Source organism: Mastigoproctus giganteus, chromosome 8 (assembly GCF_048544385.1).
Source record: "Mastigoproctus giganteus isolate SK-2022 chromosome 8, ASM4854438v1, whole genome shotgun sequence".
Classification (NCBI taxonomy): Eukaryota; Metazoa; Arthropoda; class Arachnida; order Uropygi; family Thelyphonidae; genus Mastigoproctus; species Mastigoproctus giganteus.
This window is the reverse complement of record NC_143582.1, coordinates 188132834-188151931: the sequence shown is the minus strand read 5'-3', so window position 1 is coordinate 188151931 and position 19098 is coordinate 188132834. Positions and strand designations below refer to the sequence as shown.

Sequence of the window (19098 nt, the reverse complement as noted above, 5' to 3'; positions counted from 1 at the left end):
CACAACTTAATTCGTTTCTTGTCTGCTCCTCCTTCAATTGCATTTAAAATCGATTCTCGATTTTTTAAAATCGTAGATAAACTGCTTGCAGGTATGCCATATTTCTCCGCAACATCTTTTTTCTTAAAACCCTGGTCAATATCATAACAATCTTTGCTTTATCATTAATACTTTAAACACTTTCTCTTCGACATTGTTTCCGCAATTGTAAAGATTACTCAAATGCAGCTCTTGATACACACACCGCCAACTTCGCTGTGCTGGCCATATAGTGAATTGTTAGTACCGCCTACCCAATGACGTTCGCTTGCCAATTCAACAGTATCACGTGACCTTTCCTATCAATCACTTTAAAGAAATATGCGACTGTGAGTTTCGTATATACATGAATGAAAGCAGAATAAAAGAATTTATTCCGCTTTCATTCATATATACACGAAAGAAAATTTATGGTTAATATATGCTGTATGTTACTTTTCAGAAAAAAAAATAAAAATACAAGAGCATATAGCCCATGCGATTGATGATGAACGAAATAAAAAAAAAAAAAAAAAAAATTCATGAGAACCATCTATTGGGAGTCCAGTTAGATGAGAACGGACATATCATATAACGATTGAAAGGAAGGTCACGTGGTATAGTTGAGGTGAGAAGCGAATGTCGCTCAGTAGGCGTTACTAAAAACAGACTCTGGAAGCATTCTATGTATTGCCGCAGCGAATTTCGTTTTCCCCTGAGCCAACACCAATTTACAAATCTACCCTATTTATAAGTTTATGACCACTTTTAAGAAAACCCATTTGGTTTAATAACTGTAACAAAAATAAAATAAAGATCCTCCTACAGGCGTCAATGGCCACAAGTGTTCACTAAAAGGATGATTATTTAATTCCAGATGCTAATGCGCAATTTCAGAAGGAGGCAGTATATTTGAGCGGCTGTTTAGCAGTAAATGCTTGAAAATCTTCAAAAATGCTTTTACTAATTTTTTTAAAAATTCGTTATAGAGAGAGACTAACACTTCGCTATATGGGGTTAATTTTACATGTAATTTCATTTCAAGGTGCAGTGTTTTGCGAAAAAATTCGTAATATAGAGAAATTCGTTAAATAGAAGTTCGTAATAGAGAAGTTCCACTGTATATATATAAAATATATACAGTGGAACTTCTATATTCCACTGTATAAAATATATACAGTGGAATATATAATATTGAAGATAATAATATAGAAGATAATTCAAGCAGACAATACCAAGCTGGATTTAAAGAAACGCAAGGGATATAAATATATTAAAAAAAAAAAAATATATATATATATATATACACACATAAAACTTATCATTGTCTACCCACAATCTAGATGACGTCAACTGAGGCCAACCACCCAGACTGAAGGCAAAAAACGACAAGGAGTTCTGTTTCTGTAATGATCAATATCTGCTAAGATATATAAAATATAAAAAATCCAGAGATTAAGTAATTTGAATCTAAACCAATTAAAAGGTGGTTAAAAATTTTTGAATCAAAAGGAAGATATTATAAATGTAAGCATATACTGAACATTGTTGACCCGACAGAGAACGTAATTTAATAATTAAAATAAGAATAAATGTAAAGTATAAAGCATATCTACCGTATCCAGGACATAATGTAACAACTAGTCGTTATGAAATAACGAGTCAACGATATTGCTAAACTTCATAAATCTAAATGCAAAAGAAAATATAGTAAATCTAAAACATTTAAGAACGACTGAGAACAGCTAGGGGATTTCATAGATTTATTTAAAATTTGAGACATCGATCCTATAAACATTGGTAAAATACATAACAGACTCTTCAGCATTAAACTTAGTGCACTCAAAGTCCTAAGCAGGAAAGCCAATAATTATGTCTTTGGATCTTGTCACCTTATGCACATTATACTAGACATTGTTAAATTCAGAATTAATATTTTGAATATTAACAAGCAACCAGAAAACTGTCCTTGTCTTATATTTTCAAAATAAAATGATGGATAATTTGGATATACATAGAACTATTAACTTACGTAACAACTTGCTACCTACATCTTCTTCTTCTTCTTTAATGCTGCCGAATGGCGTTTGCGACTTCGTTTTGATATTGTTCTCTGTCTAGCGCTGCGTGTAGAATTTGTGCTGTTGTCATGTGAAGCCAGGTGTTGATGTTATCTAGCCATGCCATTTTCGGTCTGCCTGGGCGTTTCTTGCCTTCGATTTTTCCCTCCAGGATGAGTGGTAGTAGGTGATATTTTTGTTGGTTCCTAGCGATGTGACCTAGGTATTTGCATTTCCTGCTGATGATGGTTTTGAGCAGGTCCCGTTCCGTGTGCATGTCCTGCAGGACCTGTGCGTTGGTTATCTTGGCTGTCCACGGAATTTTCAGCATTCTTCGGTAGAGCCACATTTCGAAGGCCTGGAGCTTTATTGTAGTGGCTGATGTTAGAGTCCAGGTTTCTACACCGTAGAGCAGTATTGGCCAGATGTAGCATTTCAATGTGCGTAATCTATCATTGAAGTTTTCAAGGGAAGGATAATCCAAGTAGTTTCCCGTTGCTTTCTTGGATCACAATTTAGTTGAAAAGGTCGTGTGTGGACCTTTTGAAACGGGTTTCGTCTGACGTCTCCACTGAAACCTTTCCGCCATGGGAGGCCCTTCTGGGAGCATATATCTTTCGGTGCTTTAGTAGTTTAACAAATTAAACTACTAAACCTGCCGCAGCCATATAAATGGAGTAGCTCTTATTCAGTGATGAAGCTGCCTCGTGATGTCATAATTTTACGCAATTTATGCCGAATTTCTAGTCACCACTGACCAAGCAGGTGGCACTGCTGTAGTTTTATCTCCTGGAAACATCTAATGGCTGACTCGGTAAAATTACTGTGACCTTGAAAATACCAATAATGTATAACTCAGCAAAACGTGAGTATTTTTAAATACAATTTGGTATCCTGAAAACTTCTACATCAAAGCTATCATGTAGCACAACTATTCTACTAAGAATTCCCAGTGACTGATTATAGTTCCTTAAAAATTTAATGACCTTGAAATTTCCTATGTCCGAACATAATAATGATAACCATTTTAAAAAGTTCAGTCCAAAAAATAAAACCACGTTTAGGTCCCAAATCTTAACCTATCACTCACCCACACTTATTTTATCTACATATTAATATAAATACGTAGGTAGCATATATTAATATGTTAATATATTAATATGTAGGTAACTTACATATTAATATCAGATTTAGATATGCTAAACCATTTGGTCTTAAAGCATGTAACTATAAAATAATAGCTACAAACCTTCACAATATTAACATTGGACAGGATATATCTGTTTGCCACAAGCCTTCATTTCTTAGATACATAGATCCTAACCATAACCACATTATAACCGGCGATTTAGATATAACCCCATATCCCAAGCTTAGAGAGATATTTTATCACTCGGTTTTAGGTTTTGACCTAATCTACCTATTAATAAATCAACTTTTATTAAAAAACTGTTATATCTAGATTTATTAAAATACTGCATAAGATCTGCATACAAATATAACATACTGGTTGAGGCATACCATATGTGGCTGTTCACAATGCTAAATATCATATTTAACAAATATGATCAATTGAAATTCATACCGGATAATCTAAATAATACAAAATTAATAAATAAGCAGCTCATAGAAATACATAAACATTTTGTAATTACTCCGGTTGACAAAGCTGCTTGCAATTATGTAATTACAGTAAACCCTTGCTATTCGCGGTATCTGTATTCGCGGTTTCGCAATCGCTGAGTTAATATAAAATGAAACCTAAAAAAATGTGAATTTTAAAGCGCCGTGAATATTATCCGCCATAAAAAAACATGGGCGTGGCTAAAATTATCTTTCCCGGTCAAAACAGCACTCAGTGGGTGGGGGGAGAGGGTTGACAAAATCGCCAGCGTGGATGTTTTTCACTAATCCTTGTTCAGTATGTGTTATGCGCTTGCAATGGAAGTTTTTGTCGTTTGCTTTTAATTTATATGCTTATAAATTGAATAAATTTATCAATTTATAAATTGATATGCTTATAAAAGTGATAAATCTACCGTTTTGCAGTGTAAAACAGACTTTTTCGAGTGTGTTAACGGACGAAAGTGACTTTATTGTGGACAAGTTCATTCTAACCCGTACAAAAATATGGCTACGAATAACAAGAGAAATGTGAAAATATCAAAGAAGGTGATGACATTAGCGAATAAAATTGAGTTAATAGACAAAATTTCTAAAGATGAAAGTGTCTCCTCAGTGGCAAAACATTATAAAATCAATGAGTCAACGGTACGATCAATCAAAAAATCCGCCGTAGTGTCCGTGAAAATGCGATAGTTGCTTCAAAAATTTGCTCTGTAACTCGATGTTAAATTAGAAAAAATGGAAAAGGCTTTAAATCTGTGGATAGAAGACCGAACTCAAAATAAAATTCCGTTAAGTTCACTCATCATTCGTGAAAAGGTAAAACTCCTTTATCAACACTTCAGCGAAACTGGTGATAGCACTGGCGGGATAAGTTTTTTTTTTTTTTCTAGCAAAGGCGCTGGTTTGAAAGATTTGTTCGATATTTCTAATATATATTACATTTAATATTAAATTGTGTCTTATTTTCATTTGGATGCCATATGCTTGCATTTCACTATATGCATAGTCATATTATGAAGGTACATATAATACATACATAGACAAAATTTTAGACTAGTTTTTCTTATATATTTCATACTTTGGAACAGAACCCCTTTATTACTATGGAAGCCATAACTCAGTATTCACATTTCGGTATTCGCAGCATTTCTCAGGAACGTAACCCGCGCGAATAGCGGGGATTTACTGTATATGTAAGTCATATTACATAGGAATTATTAAAAATGAACTGCAGTCCAGTAGCACATACAAATACATAGCATCTTCCACTAATGTAATAATCAAAAAACTAATAGCACTGCATAAAAAATTAAAGTACAATAACCTAAAATATCCATTTATATATGGTATACCTAAATTTTATAAATCACCTACTGCATTTAGATTTAACATTGTGTAGAGATAGTTATGCTAAAATTCCAGGTAAAACATTAGAAAAGTTACTTAAAACTATATTAAATAATGTAAATAAAACTATTATAATAAATAACAATTTACCGATTATAAATGCAATAAAAAATAACAATATTCAGCAAATACAAACATTTGACTTTAACCGTTTATTCACTAGTATCAATCTCGACAATTTAAAAGATGTTCTCCAAAAACTATATTTGGAACATAATAATGCTATAAAGTTTGATTTAACCTACTGGGATACTCTAATAAATTTATGTATTTTTAAGAATTACATATATGATGGAACTTCATTATACTTACAAGTGAATGGCACCCCTATGGGAAGTCCAGCATCCTGCATAATTGCAAATCGCTATCTATATTCTACAGAAAGAACATTCCAAGATAACCTACATATGTTCAGATACGTAGATGCTCTATGTGTGTTTAACTGTCCGCATTTTGTTCAGGATTACAGCAAATTATATCCAGAAGAACTTGTATTGGGAAAAACTAACAGTTCTGATACTATTGCAAATTACCTGGATCTTCATATAGAAATATTCCATAATGATATAGATGTAAACGTATATAAAAAAAGAGACGCATTTAATTTCAATGTAGTCGGCCTTACAAACTGGAGATCTTATATATCGAAATCAGTGCATGCTAATATTTTATCCCAATGCCTGAGGATTGCTTCTATTTGCAATAAAAACACAACCTGTTCAGCAAACATAATAGCATTGTACAATAAGTTGATAAATAATAATTTCCCTATTGCTTACCTGAAATACCACTTCAGGAAGGCAATTGATATAATTAATTTCAAAAATTTATTTTCTGAACCCATTGCTTCAATATAATTACCATAATTATGGATTTAGAGCCATGTATATTATGTACATAGGGTACACTTTGTTTTCTTGGCGTCTTTCGGCTTAGAAAACTTGTACCCACCGGCCTGCAAATTATAGTGTATCATTTATTTTGTTTTATTTTATCTTATCTTATTTTATAATCATACTGTATATACTTAAGTTCACGCTAAGGCGACATGCAAATTCAGCTCAGGGTCCTACTATAGGAATGGGTTTGCGATCCCAGGCATACCCGAGCTACAACTTATATCTTGTATTGTCTTTAAGCTGTCCTACACTCTTTGTCCTTATTTCTCCGAAATTATTAGGGTAATCCGAGGATGTAGGAGAAACTTTCTTATTTATACTACTATATTTTCACCTTTATGGAGTTCAGGTTCTATTATTCTTACTCTATTAGTTTTTATTCTTACTATCTGCATGTTTCTCTTTGCGTTAACTTAACTTTAATTAATTAATTAATAATTATTTATTTATTTTTACCATATCCATCACATAAGGGTCACCACGTATATATTCACTAGAGGGATTATTATTTCATAACGACTAGTTGTTACATTATCCTGGATACAGTAGATATGCTTTATACTTTACATTTATTCTTATTTTAATTATTAAATTACGTTCTCTGTCGGGTCAACGATGTTCAATATATGCTTACATTTATAATATCTTCCTTTTGATTCAAAAAATTAACTACCTTTAATTGGTTTAGATTCAAATTACTTAATTTCTGGATTTTTTATATTTTATATATCTTAGCAGATATTGATCATTACAGAAACAGAGAACTCCTTGTCGTTTTTTGCCTTCAGTCTGGGTGGTTGGCCCCAGTTGAAGTCATCTAGATTGTGGGTAGACAACGATAAGTTTTATGTATACAATAAACCCCCGCTATTCACGGTTTCGCGGTGGCCGATTTAATATAAAATGAAACCTAAAAAAATGTGAATTTTAAAGCGCTGTGAACATTTTCCGCCATAAAAAAACATGGGCGTGGCTAAAATCATTTTTCCCAGTCAAAACAGTGCTCAGTGGGTGGGGGGGAGAGGGGTGACAAAATTGCGATTGTGGATGTTACTCGCTAATCCTTGTTTAGTATGTGTTATGCACTTGTCATGGAAGGTTTCGTCGTTTGCTTTTAATTTATATGCTTATAAATTGAATAAATTTATCAATTTATAAATTGATATGCTTACAAAAGTGATAAATCTATCGTTTTGCAGCATAAAACAGACTTTTTCGAGTGCGTTAATGGAAGAAAGTGACTTTATTGTGGACAAGTTCTTTCTAACCCCTACAAAAATATGGCTACAAATAACAAGGGAAATGTGAAAAGATCAAAGAAGATGACATTAGTGAATAAAATTGAGTTATTAGACAAAATTTCTAATGGTGAAAGTGTCTCCTCAGTGGCAAAACATTATAAAATCAATGAGTCAACGGTACGATCAATCAAAAAATCGGAAGAAAAAATCCGCCGTAGTGTCTGTGAAAACGCACTAATTGCTTCAAAAATTTACTCTGTAACTCGTGATGTTAAATTAGAAAAAAATGGAAAAGGCGTTAAATCTGTGGATAGAAGACCAAACTCTCAAAATAAAATTCTGTTAAGTTTATGTAAATGAAGTCACCATAATTTACCAGTTCTTCAAAAGTAGTACAGGAAATATCATGAAATGTCTGAGAATAATCTGTAATTCTTTACGAAATTAAAGACATTACACTACATGCAAGTTGAAGTGCTCATTATTTCACCAATTTCCAAATATAGGCAGTTCCAGCTTCATGAGTTCCGGGGTTTACGATTTCTTTTTTTCAAATATCAAGTACAATATCACCAATTTCCAAATATAGGCAGTTCCAGCTTCATGAGTTCCGGGGTTTACGATTTCTTTTTTTCAAATATCAAGTACAATATCAACAGAATCAAAAATATGAACATTAATTGCAATAAATAAATGCTAAACAGTCATAAATACAGCATTTCGAATCATGCACATAGCCATACAATACATTACTAATGTGTGTGCATCTATTTGTTCATTCAGAGATGAGGTCCAACTTAAATTTTGGAAAAAATTCCATATTTTAGATGCAATCAAAATAAGAAAATGAGCCTGGGACAAAATTACAGAGAAAGAACACAGTGTTTGAAATAAACTCTATCATCATTTTATCGATAATTTTGATGGATTTCAAGAACCAGCAGAGACTATACAAGATGAAATAAGCGGTTGTTAATATTGCTAACCAATTGTAACTTGAGGTTTCTACAACTAACATCACTGATCTGCTTCAAACACACAATGGAGAGCTCACAAATCAAGACCTCCTTGAAATAGCAAAATGCAAAGCTGAGGAAAAAGAAGATTTAATAGATGAAACTCCTGTCTGTTCCTTTGCTCTCAAGGGAGCCTGATGAAGCTTTTGAACACATAGAAAAAGCAATTGAGATTTTTGAGTCACAGGATTGAAATTGAGTGTACTAAAAAAGTGCTACAGATTTAAAAAAATGCTTATGCATGCTATCGAGAAATTTCTAAAGAAAAGAGAAGACTGTCTTGGAAACAACTCTTGAAGCATTTCCAAAGAAGAAAATGATTTCTTGTGCTTTCAACAAACCAATGAGTGCCGAGCCAATGAATGAAGAACCATCGAGCGTGTATTTTGTCAATGATGATGAAAAATAAACATTCTTTAACATTTATATAACATAAATAACATCTTTATTATTATAATTTGCTTGATTTTAAAGGCTATATTTTCATTTCTTTGGATAAATAAATCATTTTTTAAGCATAAATTATTGCTTAGTTGACCTTTATTTAACATCACTTTGGTCAAATTTCATTGTTGGGAACTGAACCCCTGTTTTTAACATTACGTCTATGGGGAAAAAAAATTCCTGCTTTATGAATTTTTCCTTTACGAGCTTGCACTAAGAACGAATTAAAGTGTAAAGTGAGTAACTACCTGTATTATTTTAATTTTATGTATTCCTTTTAAATGTTTTCATCTTGTAATTTTAATCCACATATTAAGGTATATTTTTACACCTTCAGTTGCTGTTTTAGAATATTATTAAAATTCAGCAGTCTGCTCAGAGCAATAAAAGTGTATAAATGTATTCAGAGAGGGTTTTTTTTTCAGTATTAGCTGTAATTCAGATTTAAAACACTACAAGAAATAACCACATTAACATTCTATATTTCAATTAAAATTATCAAGATTATTAAATTTAATAATCTAAAACTTCATTGAAATATTTTAATTCATCATTTAAAACATCAATTAAAATACTACAAATTAAGAATACAGCTTAACCATTAAATAAATACTAAAAAAAAAAAAAAAAGAATAAAGTATATGATACTTACAACCCAATTCCACATGATGAATTCATCTAGCCTCAGGGCTAAGAAAATGAACTGCAGAATATTAACAGAGCAAAACAGCTCCATCTGAAATGGCAAAAGCATATGTTACATATACAGTAAAAATAAAATATTTTTATCATCCCAAACATAACAAAGTAATGCACATTTCAGCTGCACTGAATTATCAAATACAGCCGATTCCGGTTATTTGGCCCGATTAAGCGGCTGCCCCAATTATCCGAAGTTTCACATAAATAGTTAAAAATACAATGCTCCCCTTTACAATTGGTTCACTGTACAACCAAATCGCGTTACGATGGAGTCACCATTGTAAAGTACCGTTCACTATACAATGTGTAATAAGCATCGGTCATTGTGATCACGTTTGTAAATTGAATTTTAATTCAATTAAACAGTGATTCTAATTAGCAAAAATAGGAGGAATATTATCCACAGGCTATAAAAGTAAAGATATATTAAGTACAAATTTACCCTTTATTACCTTACCAATTAAAAAATTAAATGATACGTGAAATTCTGAAGAATATACGTGATAATCAGAAGAATTAATACATACTGTAATATGTACATACTAACTAAACTAGTTGACATTTCTGTTCACTGACATTTGTGGGTGGGGGTTAAAATTTAAAACAGTAAAAAGATAAGCAATCAATAACAAAGAACATGGCACACACAAATTGCAAGTAACACTATACGCGCAAGTGAGAACGGGGTAACAAATTGCAAAGCTTTAAAAATAGGAATGAAGAAAAGATTCTGAAAATTATTTTTTTTTTATACGATTGAAGATTCCATAGAAGTGTAAACACATTTTACCATAATAACCCACAGAATTCCAGCTGTCAGTATTATCGCAAATTCAATAAGATCGAGTTTACTATCAGTTTATGATAGATTTCACTAATACAAAAAGCCCAACAAACAGGTGACTGCTAATTGTTTTTATTGTTTTATGGTTGTGACCTCCAGAAATCCGACCGAACTACGTGGTACGGTCAGAGACAATCGTAGGGTAATCTTCAGTGCTGCGGTCTCCTGCCCCAATTAAATGGCATTTTGTCCCAATTAAGCGAAGTAAACCCTGGCTATTTTCTTGATTGGGTTCTGTTTTTTAAGGTTTGCCCCAAATAAATGGCTGCCCCAATTAACCCATGGCCCAAATAACCGGAATCCACTGTATTATATATCAGCAATTACAAACCTCCATACTCTGGATGGGTAGGCACGAGCTGATATCTATACAAGTACACTATTGGGTTTCTCCAAACTGTCATCCTCAACAAACCATGGAGGTAACTTATTCCAGTAATTTAGAGCTCACCAGCTAAAATAAAACTTCCTACTACTATTTACTATGCAGCCATGAATATTTCTTGGTAATTTTTTCACTGGTCCATAATACTATAAACATTGTTAAAAAAAATTCATTAAATTTCTTAATCTAAGTGACTGCATGAGACAATTTTCACACCAAACCTTTCAGATGTAGCCATTAAGGGTATTTTTCAATAGTTTTTTTTTTCCTCTCCATATTAATGCTGCATAAATCCTGTAAAAATAAAAATATGGTAGCAGTTCTTTAAAAAAATAATAGTGGGCAATAAATTTCAACATTGCCCTTAATCTGATGTGTGATGTTTAAATATAATGATCATGCATTTTTCTTTAAATTTAAATGCATTAAATTTTCTTTGTGTGCTGTAATAAAAGGAAATAAAAATATATTATCATAATAAGGGATCCAGACTGAGATAAATTACATTTTTTACTAATATGGACCAGAAAGAAAATCGGTGACCACTGGTATATATAATATTGACTAGGGCATCATTGAGATGGTAGAACATAAACATCTAGGGAGAAGATGGTAGAACATCCTCTCCCTCCCCCTCCTCCTGTATGCCCTAGCAAGGCAGATTTACTGGGATTTAGGGGTATGGTTATTACAGAGTCCCCAAGGCCACAGAGAATTCGAAACAATGTAATTATTGTTGATCCAGGGCTTCCATGACCCTTATTTTTAAAAAATATATGCACCAGGGTCTCCCAGATTACCTAAATCCAGCATCACCCACTAGTCCCTTGCAGATAGTAGGATAATTATAAAAACTGTCCTTCTCCTAAAAAGCCTCAATTCAAATTCTATAAATTATTCAAGAATGTTTTATGGCCTTTTTCATAAGTGCATGAGTTAGTCAGTCTCAGGCAAGAGTTTCATTCAACTAATAAACTACGACACTGGTTTTTCGTCCAGCAAACACTAAGCTGACTGAAGAATACATGCAATTACAGACACAATATACTGATACCTTAGAGCCTTAGCTGCTTTGGGGTTTACATACACCTTATTGCCCACAAGACCCACTCTCATCTGATCTACAAGAAGTGGGAGCAATAATTGTAATGTTCTCTTGGTTAAGACTAGACAAAAAAAAAGTGTGAATTATAAAATTTTGGTATAAAAAATAAAATCACTCCTTATAGATAAGACAGCCAAATCTTAAGATAGACAAATGAAAGACCAACTTTTTTAAATTTTAGCATGATTAGCCTTTTATTTCTGGGAGAAAAAGTTGCAAATGGAGCTAACTTTAGGGACCTCATACTTTAGAAAGGTGAACTGGAGGAGAGTGAGCTACCACAGTGTTTCTCAAAGGGTGTGCCGCAAAATTTAGAAATTTCTTCTTCTATGACTACGTAGGTGTGCCGCGAAATTTTTCTTCTTTGGAAAATGTGCCACGAGAGTAAAAAGATTGAGAAACACTGAGCTACCATCATGTTTTATACCTCAATAAAATTAAATAAAACACAACCTTTATTTGAGAAGCATGTAATCAGAGAGGGAGAACCACTTGGACATCCCATGATTTCTGGCGGTATGACATATGTTTAAAAATATGGGTGTTAAATATTTTCAATTTACTTAAGCAACAATCTGTTGTGAAAAACATACCTCAAAGAAACAATTGTGTTTCACAATTCATATCGCTAAGATTAAGAAGTTGTTGAGTTTACTTGGTTCAATCAAGTAAACCCAACAACTTCTTAATCTTAGGTTTACTTGGTTCAATCATTTTAAAATCTAGTATTCTTAGCACTTATAAGAATGAGAATTAGTTTCAGTGTGACATTCAGTCCTGTATCTCATTATCACATTACTCACATAATTCGGGGAATAACTAAAAAAGTATGTATCATGACAGAAGTTTTCACTACAGATTACTGATTTATAATTGGATAAATGCCGTTCATGTCTTCTTTCTGATACACACTGAGAAAACTCATTCTCATCTGTAAATTGTATAACAAATTAACTATGAAATGCAAATTTAGACATTTTTAGAGATTTTGAGAGCTATCCAATGACTTTCAGCAGCATGATGCATATTAGGAAATACAGATGCTAAATAAATATTATCAATTTATTAAAGCAGCATAATCTGTCATGCAAAACTTACCTCAAAGGAACGATCGTGTTTCACAGCCCATATACAGACTGCAACAGATATAATGGATATAAAGATGAGGGGTATAAAAACAAGGATCCACAAATGGCGTTTGTTCTCTAACTTGTCACAAACTAACAGTTCGAACATCAAAAGTAGCAGTTGAAGAGCTAAGCTAATAAGCATTGCCTTGTAATGTACATATCCTTCCCCTTCAACTCTAAAGAACATTTTTCATTAGACTTATACATATAATGAAGGAGAACATATCACACAAAATTCTAATTCTCAAATATTAAATGCGCAAAAAAATATGGATAACAAATAACCTTTTATTAAACATACCACTAAAGTTATTTAAGTTAACAGCAAGTTAAAATTAACAATGAATTTTTTTATATCATCTTTTATATCATCATGTCTACTTGTTTGGGTTATTTATATGGGTTATGCAATTCATGCTATAATTTCAGAAAAATATTCTCATTTTTGCACTGCATCATTAATGCCACCTTAGAAAGTGTGACTCGACGCAAAACACAGTTGTATAGACAATATCTGAATTTATTTGCACATACTTTTACACTTAAATTTTAGGCAGCATACACCAAGGGCAGATCCATAGTAGTAAGGAGTAATTATCCCCCCCCCCCAAAAAAAATTTATTCCAAAAGCATATTTTTGCATGTTCCAGTTTTCTGTTCTTTGTAAACAGAATTTTCCTCTGCTGTTACATACCTTTCCAAAACAGAAAGCTGAACCTGGCCCGGCTGTTACCGCCCCCACCCCAACCATGAAACCTGGATTCACCCTTGCATATATCTAGAATAAATTGCTACACTTATAGCTTAATAATTATAAAAATATATAATTATATATAAAAATTATATAAAAAATTTTTGTCTGCTGCAAGATTTGCTTTTTACAATTTGAACTAATGCAACTAAAGCCATGAGGTGTCAGTATATATGTTTCTAAATTTCATGTATCCTATAGTCAGTTTGCTTGTTTCACAGATGAAAAACTTGAATTCCCAGTAAGAAAACCCTGAAACTGGTAAAAATTGCAGTGGGGGAAAAACAGTCCACCCATCCATATCCTCCAAGAATTTGTCTAGTTCTCCCTTGAATTTATTCAGCTTATCCACTTCCACAACAACAGATGGAAGCCTGTTCCAACAATCGACAACCGCTGGCTAGAGGCAAACTTCCACACTGCTATCCTGCAACCATCTTTCCTCAACTTGAATTTATGCCCCCTTATGTGTGTAGTCTCAGCAAGTAGAAGAATACCATTAACATTCAGCTAACTCAATCCAATCAAGGCTTTAAACATCTCAATCAGATCTCCCAGCAGGTGCCTGGTCTCGAGATGCTTCAATTTCCAAAAGTGAAGCCTTTCTAGGTAAGAGCACTCTTTTGTTTCTTTCACCAATCTGGTTGCCCTTTTCTGCCCATTACAACAGATCTACATCCTTCCTAAAGTGAGGCCTCCAGACTTGTATACAGTACTCAAGTTGCAGCCAAACCATGGCCTTATACAAAGGGATAATCACCTCCTTATCCCTGCTAGCAAAGTTTCTGTATATCGTTTACAAAACCTTGTGAGCTGTTCTGGCAGCATGTCTGCACTGCTGAGAGAATTTCATGTCTGAATGCACAATTATCCCCAGGTCTTTTTCATTCTCCACTAACCTGAGTATAGTACCACTCAGCTGATAAGTTACTCATCGCAGTCATTAGGCCTGTAACACACACCTACTCTCAAATTTTGTTTTCCCAGTGCTTATATTACACCAAACTGACTCAACGTTGCACTTGTCACCCAAGTCAACTGGAAGCACTGCCTTAGATTTAATATTCTTCTTAACTAAGAGCATAATCCCTCCACCTCTTCTGTCTGTCCTCCCTGTATACATTGACTCCCCATATTCAAATTCAGCATCACTTATGTCTGAGTGACACCACTTCTCCGCTATTCCTATAATGTCTGCATTCAACAACTTAATCAGTACTTCAAATTCATGAAATTTATTTACATTAGTCCTAGCATTAGTGTACATGCAAGTGTTCTTACTCTTATACCCTAACACAGCCCATGTATTCATTTGTTACATGATGACCCACAGCAGGGCCTGAAATCCCAGACATATTTCTTTCCAGGATGCTGCATGTACCAATAGTAGCAATGCAAGAATCACTTTCATCTCTGCCTACAGCTCTAGTTAAACTATTAGTCTATGTATCCACCCCCAAGCTAGCAGTTTTCCACCCCACCTATCACTGAATATACAATGAATGATGTTCATATTACAAATTATTTACACTACAGTACAGTATGTTTGAAAAAAGATTAAATGTGCATGATATATACCAGCCAACAATGGTATGTCCTAAAGAGGGATCACATTATACTGATCAATTAGTTCAATCTTAACGAGTTCATCTCTGCTTTCCATTTGATAAGTTGCAACTTATAAATCAACAATAACCTTATCATTAAATCAGTGTGAATGTGAAAATCTATTAGCATCTATGGGCTAGAGTCCATACACATCACTGAAATAAGTAATTAAAATTAATTTTTAAATTATTTTTCCAATAAAGCATCATGATTTAGAAAGAGAAACATTTGCCTTTATGCAATTATGCACAAAGCTGCTCATATAAGAGTGCCTATTATTTTGGCTGTTAAATTCCACAAAATTTCCATTTAAATTTCAGAATCTCTTGCTTTACAATAGTAAAAGATATTCCTGCTACTGTTAATAGGAGCTTTACCATCACATATTTCAGCTATGTTGAATGCAATATCACTGCCATCCATTAGAGATGACTTTCTCATCTCATTCCTTATCTGTAATTGGCTACTGAATGTTGTCCTAAGTCACAAATTGTAAACGATTCAGCTCTTCTCATATGAGGAATGATAAAGATGATCTCTTTCTTCTTTCACCAAACAAAATATATAGTCTTAAAAATCATGACTATAATATTTCTATATTATAGACATGAATTTTATTAATAATTGGCAAACTGATTCACCTTACATATTTGCTACAATTAATTTTAATTGTCATAATCATCTGTTGGGAAAACACACACTGATTAGTACCAAAATTGCAAGTTACAATCATCCCTATCATCATTTTAATTACTTCACTTTTTTTACAGGATAAAAATTTACATCTACATAAAAATTTCATTGAAACAACTTTTAATTTTCTTTTTTTACTAGACATGGCTTAGTCAGAAATATATATATACTGTGCCTTTGATGACATTCTAGTATTTTAACATTGAAAATTTATTCTTTACTTTTATTGGTATAAGGATCTCATACACACTCAATTTACCCAACAGTCAAGCTTTGCATATGACAAAATTGGAAAATCTATGGCATGTCATTCTCTTGTTAGCACAATATCTTTATTATAATCACTGCATAGCATTTGTTGCTGTGTAGTGATTATTATAAGGAATATTAAAGAAAAGAAGGCATCTTACTTCTTTCCTCTCTTACTATTCCTATCTTAGTTTGAATAAATTCTTTTCAAGGTTCATTTTCCTTAAAATTTGCTTCTAAAAAAATTCTGGCATTATTAATAAACATGAAAATATGTATTGACTTCTCCCCCCCCATCAAGATTCTCATTTCATTTTTAATGAAGCTAATCACATAAGAAAAACTAAGATTACAAAAAGTTATGAAAATTATAATGGTTATAATACTATTTACTCAAAATGTATGTAATAATATACAACATTCATAATACATACCTATATTGCGGATGTTTCCACCATACATAGCTTCCAACACTAGCCCCTGTAATTACCATTGCTTTCCAGAGCCATAAAGGCAAAAATACAGCCCAAAAACTCCACACAATGATGGCATCCATGCGCAATGCAAAAAGAAGAGTAAATACTAGCAGGCACAGGTAAACCAGGAACTTACTGAAAAAGAAATAATTCAAATATTTTGTTAAATTTTTCCTAATAAAGTATTTCAAAATTTTAGATAAAACAGTACCACACTTTAAAATTTTGCTTTCTCAGTTGAGCTGGGTCTGGGTGGTGGTACTCAACTGAGAATAAGTTGGAACAGATGCAGAGAAGAGAAATGAGATTAGTGAGGGGAACAAAAGGACGCCCTTACCAAAACAGAGTTTCAATTCTGAAAGGGGATGTGATTAAGGTCTTTAAGGATTTGAATGGTTTGAGTAAGCTCAATGCCAATGGAATCCTTCTTGCTCAGACTACACACGTGAGGGGCATAAATTCAAACTGAGGAAGGATAGTCGCAGGATAGGTGCATAGAAATTTGCCTTCAACTAGAGGGCGGATGATTATTGGAACAAACTCTCATCTCTGGTATTGTGTTGTGGGGGGGGGGAGAGTACTTTGAATAATTTCAAGGAATAAGGATACCTAGACAAACTGAACTGTTAGAGGAGATGGAGAGGTGATATGGAAAGTGTTGGCTTTTTTTGTTTTGATGACAAATGATGCAAGCGTATAGAGCATCACTTGTACAGCATCAAGTGATGCTGATGCTGTACAAGCTTGCTTTCTTGCATCATTTGCCACTAGTAATACTAATGCTAAACTGCAATGAATTCCATCAATACCTATGCATCCTTTCTCTTTATTATGCTTCACTATGACTGGCCCCAAGATGCCGCAATCCATTAGTTCAACATTACCAAAATCATTCTCTTCCTACCACTCATTTGTCAATTATAACCCTCTTATATATTCCACTCATCCCCTCCTTATCTCCTCTGGTTTTCTTAGTAATTTTTTTTCCACTCCTTCCCTCTATAACCCATGACCTCTTCCACGCTCCTATTCCTTACTTTCTCATATATTAAATCATCAAACCTTTCTAATACAAGGTGTTTCATAAAGAATGCAACCCTAAAATTAAGAAGGTAGAACTTACGGGCAGGCAAATGTTATGTCAAGTTTGAAGTGTCGGTGGCAGCACTGCACCCAAGGTAAGCAGGTGAATGACCATGATGACATGCATTAGTCTCAGTCAGGTATCCGGTCCATTGTGTTGTCGGCCATGTCGTTTTCCAAGAATGAGCGTGTGTTTATTGTGGAGTCTTACTTCGCGTATAAATTTTATAAACGTGCGCAAGACGAGTTTCAGATGAAATTTCCTCGGTCATTTGTCCCCAACAAGTATACAATATCGCGTATAATTGTGAAATTTCGTGAGACTGGGAGTGTGGAAGACAAAAAGAGCCCAGGTCGGCCATCACTGTTAACTACGAACATTCTGGATGATCTGAATGAACGTTTAACCTGCTTACCAAGAAAATCGCTTGGGAAGTTATCTTCTCAAACTGGACTGTCACCAACTACTGTTTTCAGGGGTACAAAGAAGTTAAAATTGCATGCTTACTGTATTGGTGTCGTTCAGGAACTGAAAGAACCTGACCATGAAAAATGTGTACAGTACTGCCGTTGGTTTCATTCTTTTGTTGATGAAAATGGAATTGAGGTGTTGGATCGTGTTTAATTTAGTGATGAGGATTGGTTCCACTTGGATGGCTATATGAATAGTCAGAACAGCCAAATACGGAGCAGTGAAAACCAAGATGCGTATCACGAACAATCATTACATACCCTGAAAATTGGGATTTGGTGTGCCATCTCACGCCATCGTGTTATAGACAAAACTGTGGATGGAGAAGTTTATCATGACATAATCCAACAGTTTATTGCACTGTTGGAGCAAATGAATGAGAATATTAGTTTCAACAAGATGGTGCAACCTGCCATACAGCAAATGAAATGATGGCCATGTTACAGGAATTTTTCGGAGATCACGTGATATCAAAAACCTTGTGGCCTCAAGATCTCCAGATCTTACTCCTCCAGGTTTTTTTCTTTGGGGACAATTAAAAGGTGCAGTGTTTCACAACAATCCTCATACCCTTGATGAATTAAAGGCTAACATTGAAAAAGAGATTGCAAACATTACGTAAGGTGGCTGCAAATGTCATGAAAAGGGCACAAACTTGCATCCAGGCGAGTGGAAACCATTTCCAACACTTGTTGTAAAGGTTGTGTAATTTCTTTCCATTGTAAGGTGAAATTATGAGTAATTTATTTCCCTTTTGTGTGATTTGTTAAAATTCCTATAATACTGTTGCATCCTTTATAACACCCTGTAGTTCTAATTCCCTATGAACCCATCCCATCATTCCTTTCTTGTTTCAACTGTTTCTTGTCTAAGCCTATTGTTAATC

General features: G+C 33.6%; 1 protein-coding gene across 1 annotated transcript in view; it reads right to left on the bottom strand.

The window, feature by feature from the left end:
• LOC150082080 (transmembrane protein 185A) overlaps positions 1–19098 on the bottom strand; it is a 69609-nt gene that overhangs the window by 29878 nt on the left and 20633 nt on the right. The window contains exons 2-4 of the mRNA XM_090379960.1: positions 16616–16792; positions 12849–13056; positions 9367–9450 (exon numbers count right to left, since the gene is read on the bottom strand). Of these exons, the coding sequence (XP_090236086.1) occupies positions 9367–9450; positions 12849–13056; positions 16616–16792 (469 nt within the window). The remainder of the gene's footprint in view (positions 1–9366; positions 9451–12848; positions 13057–16615; positions 16793–19098) is intronic.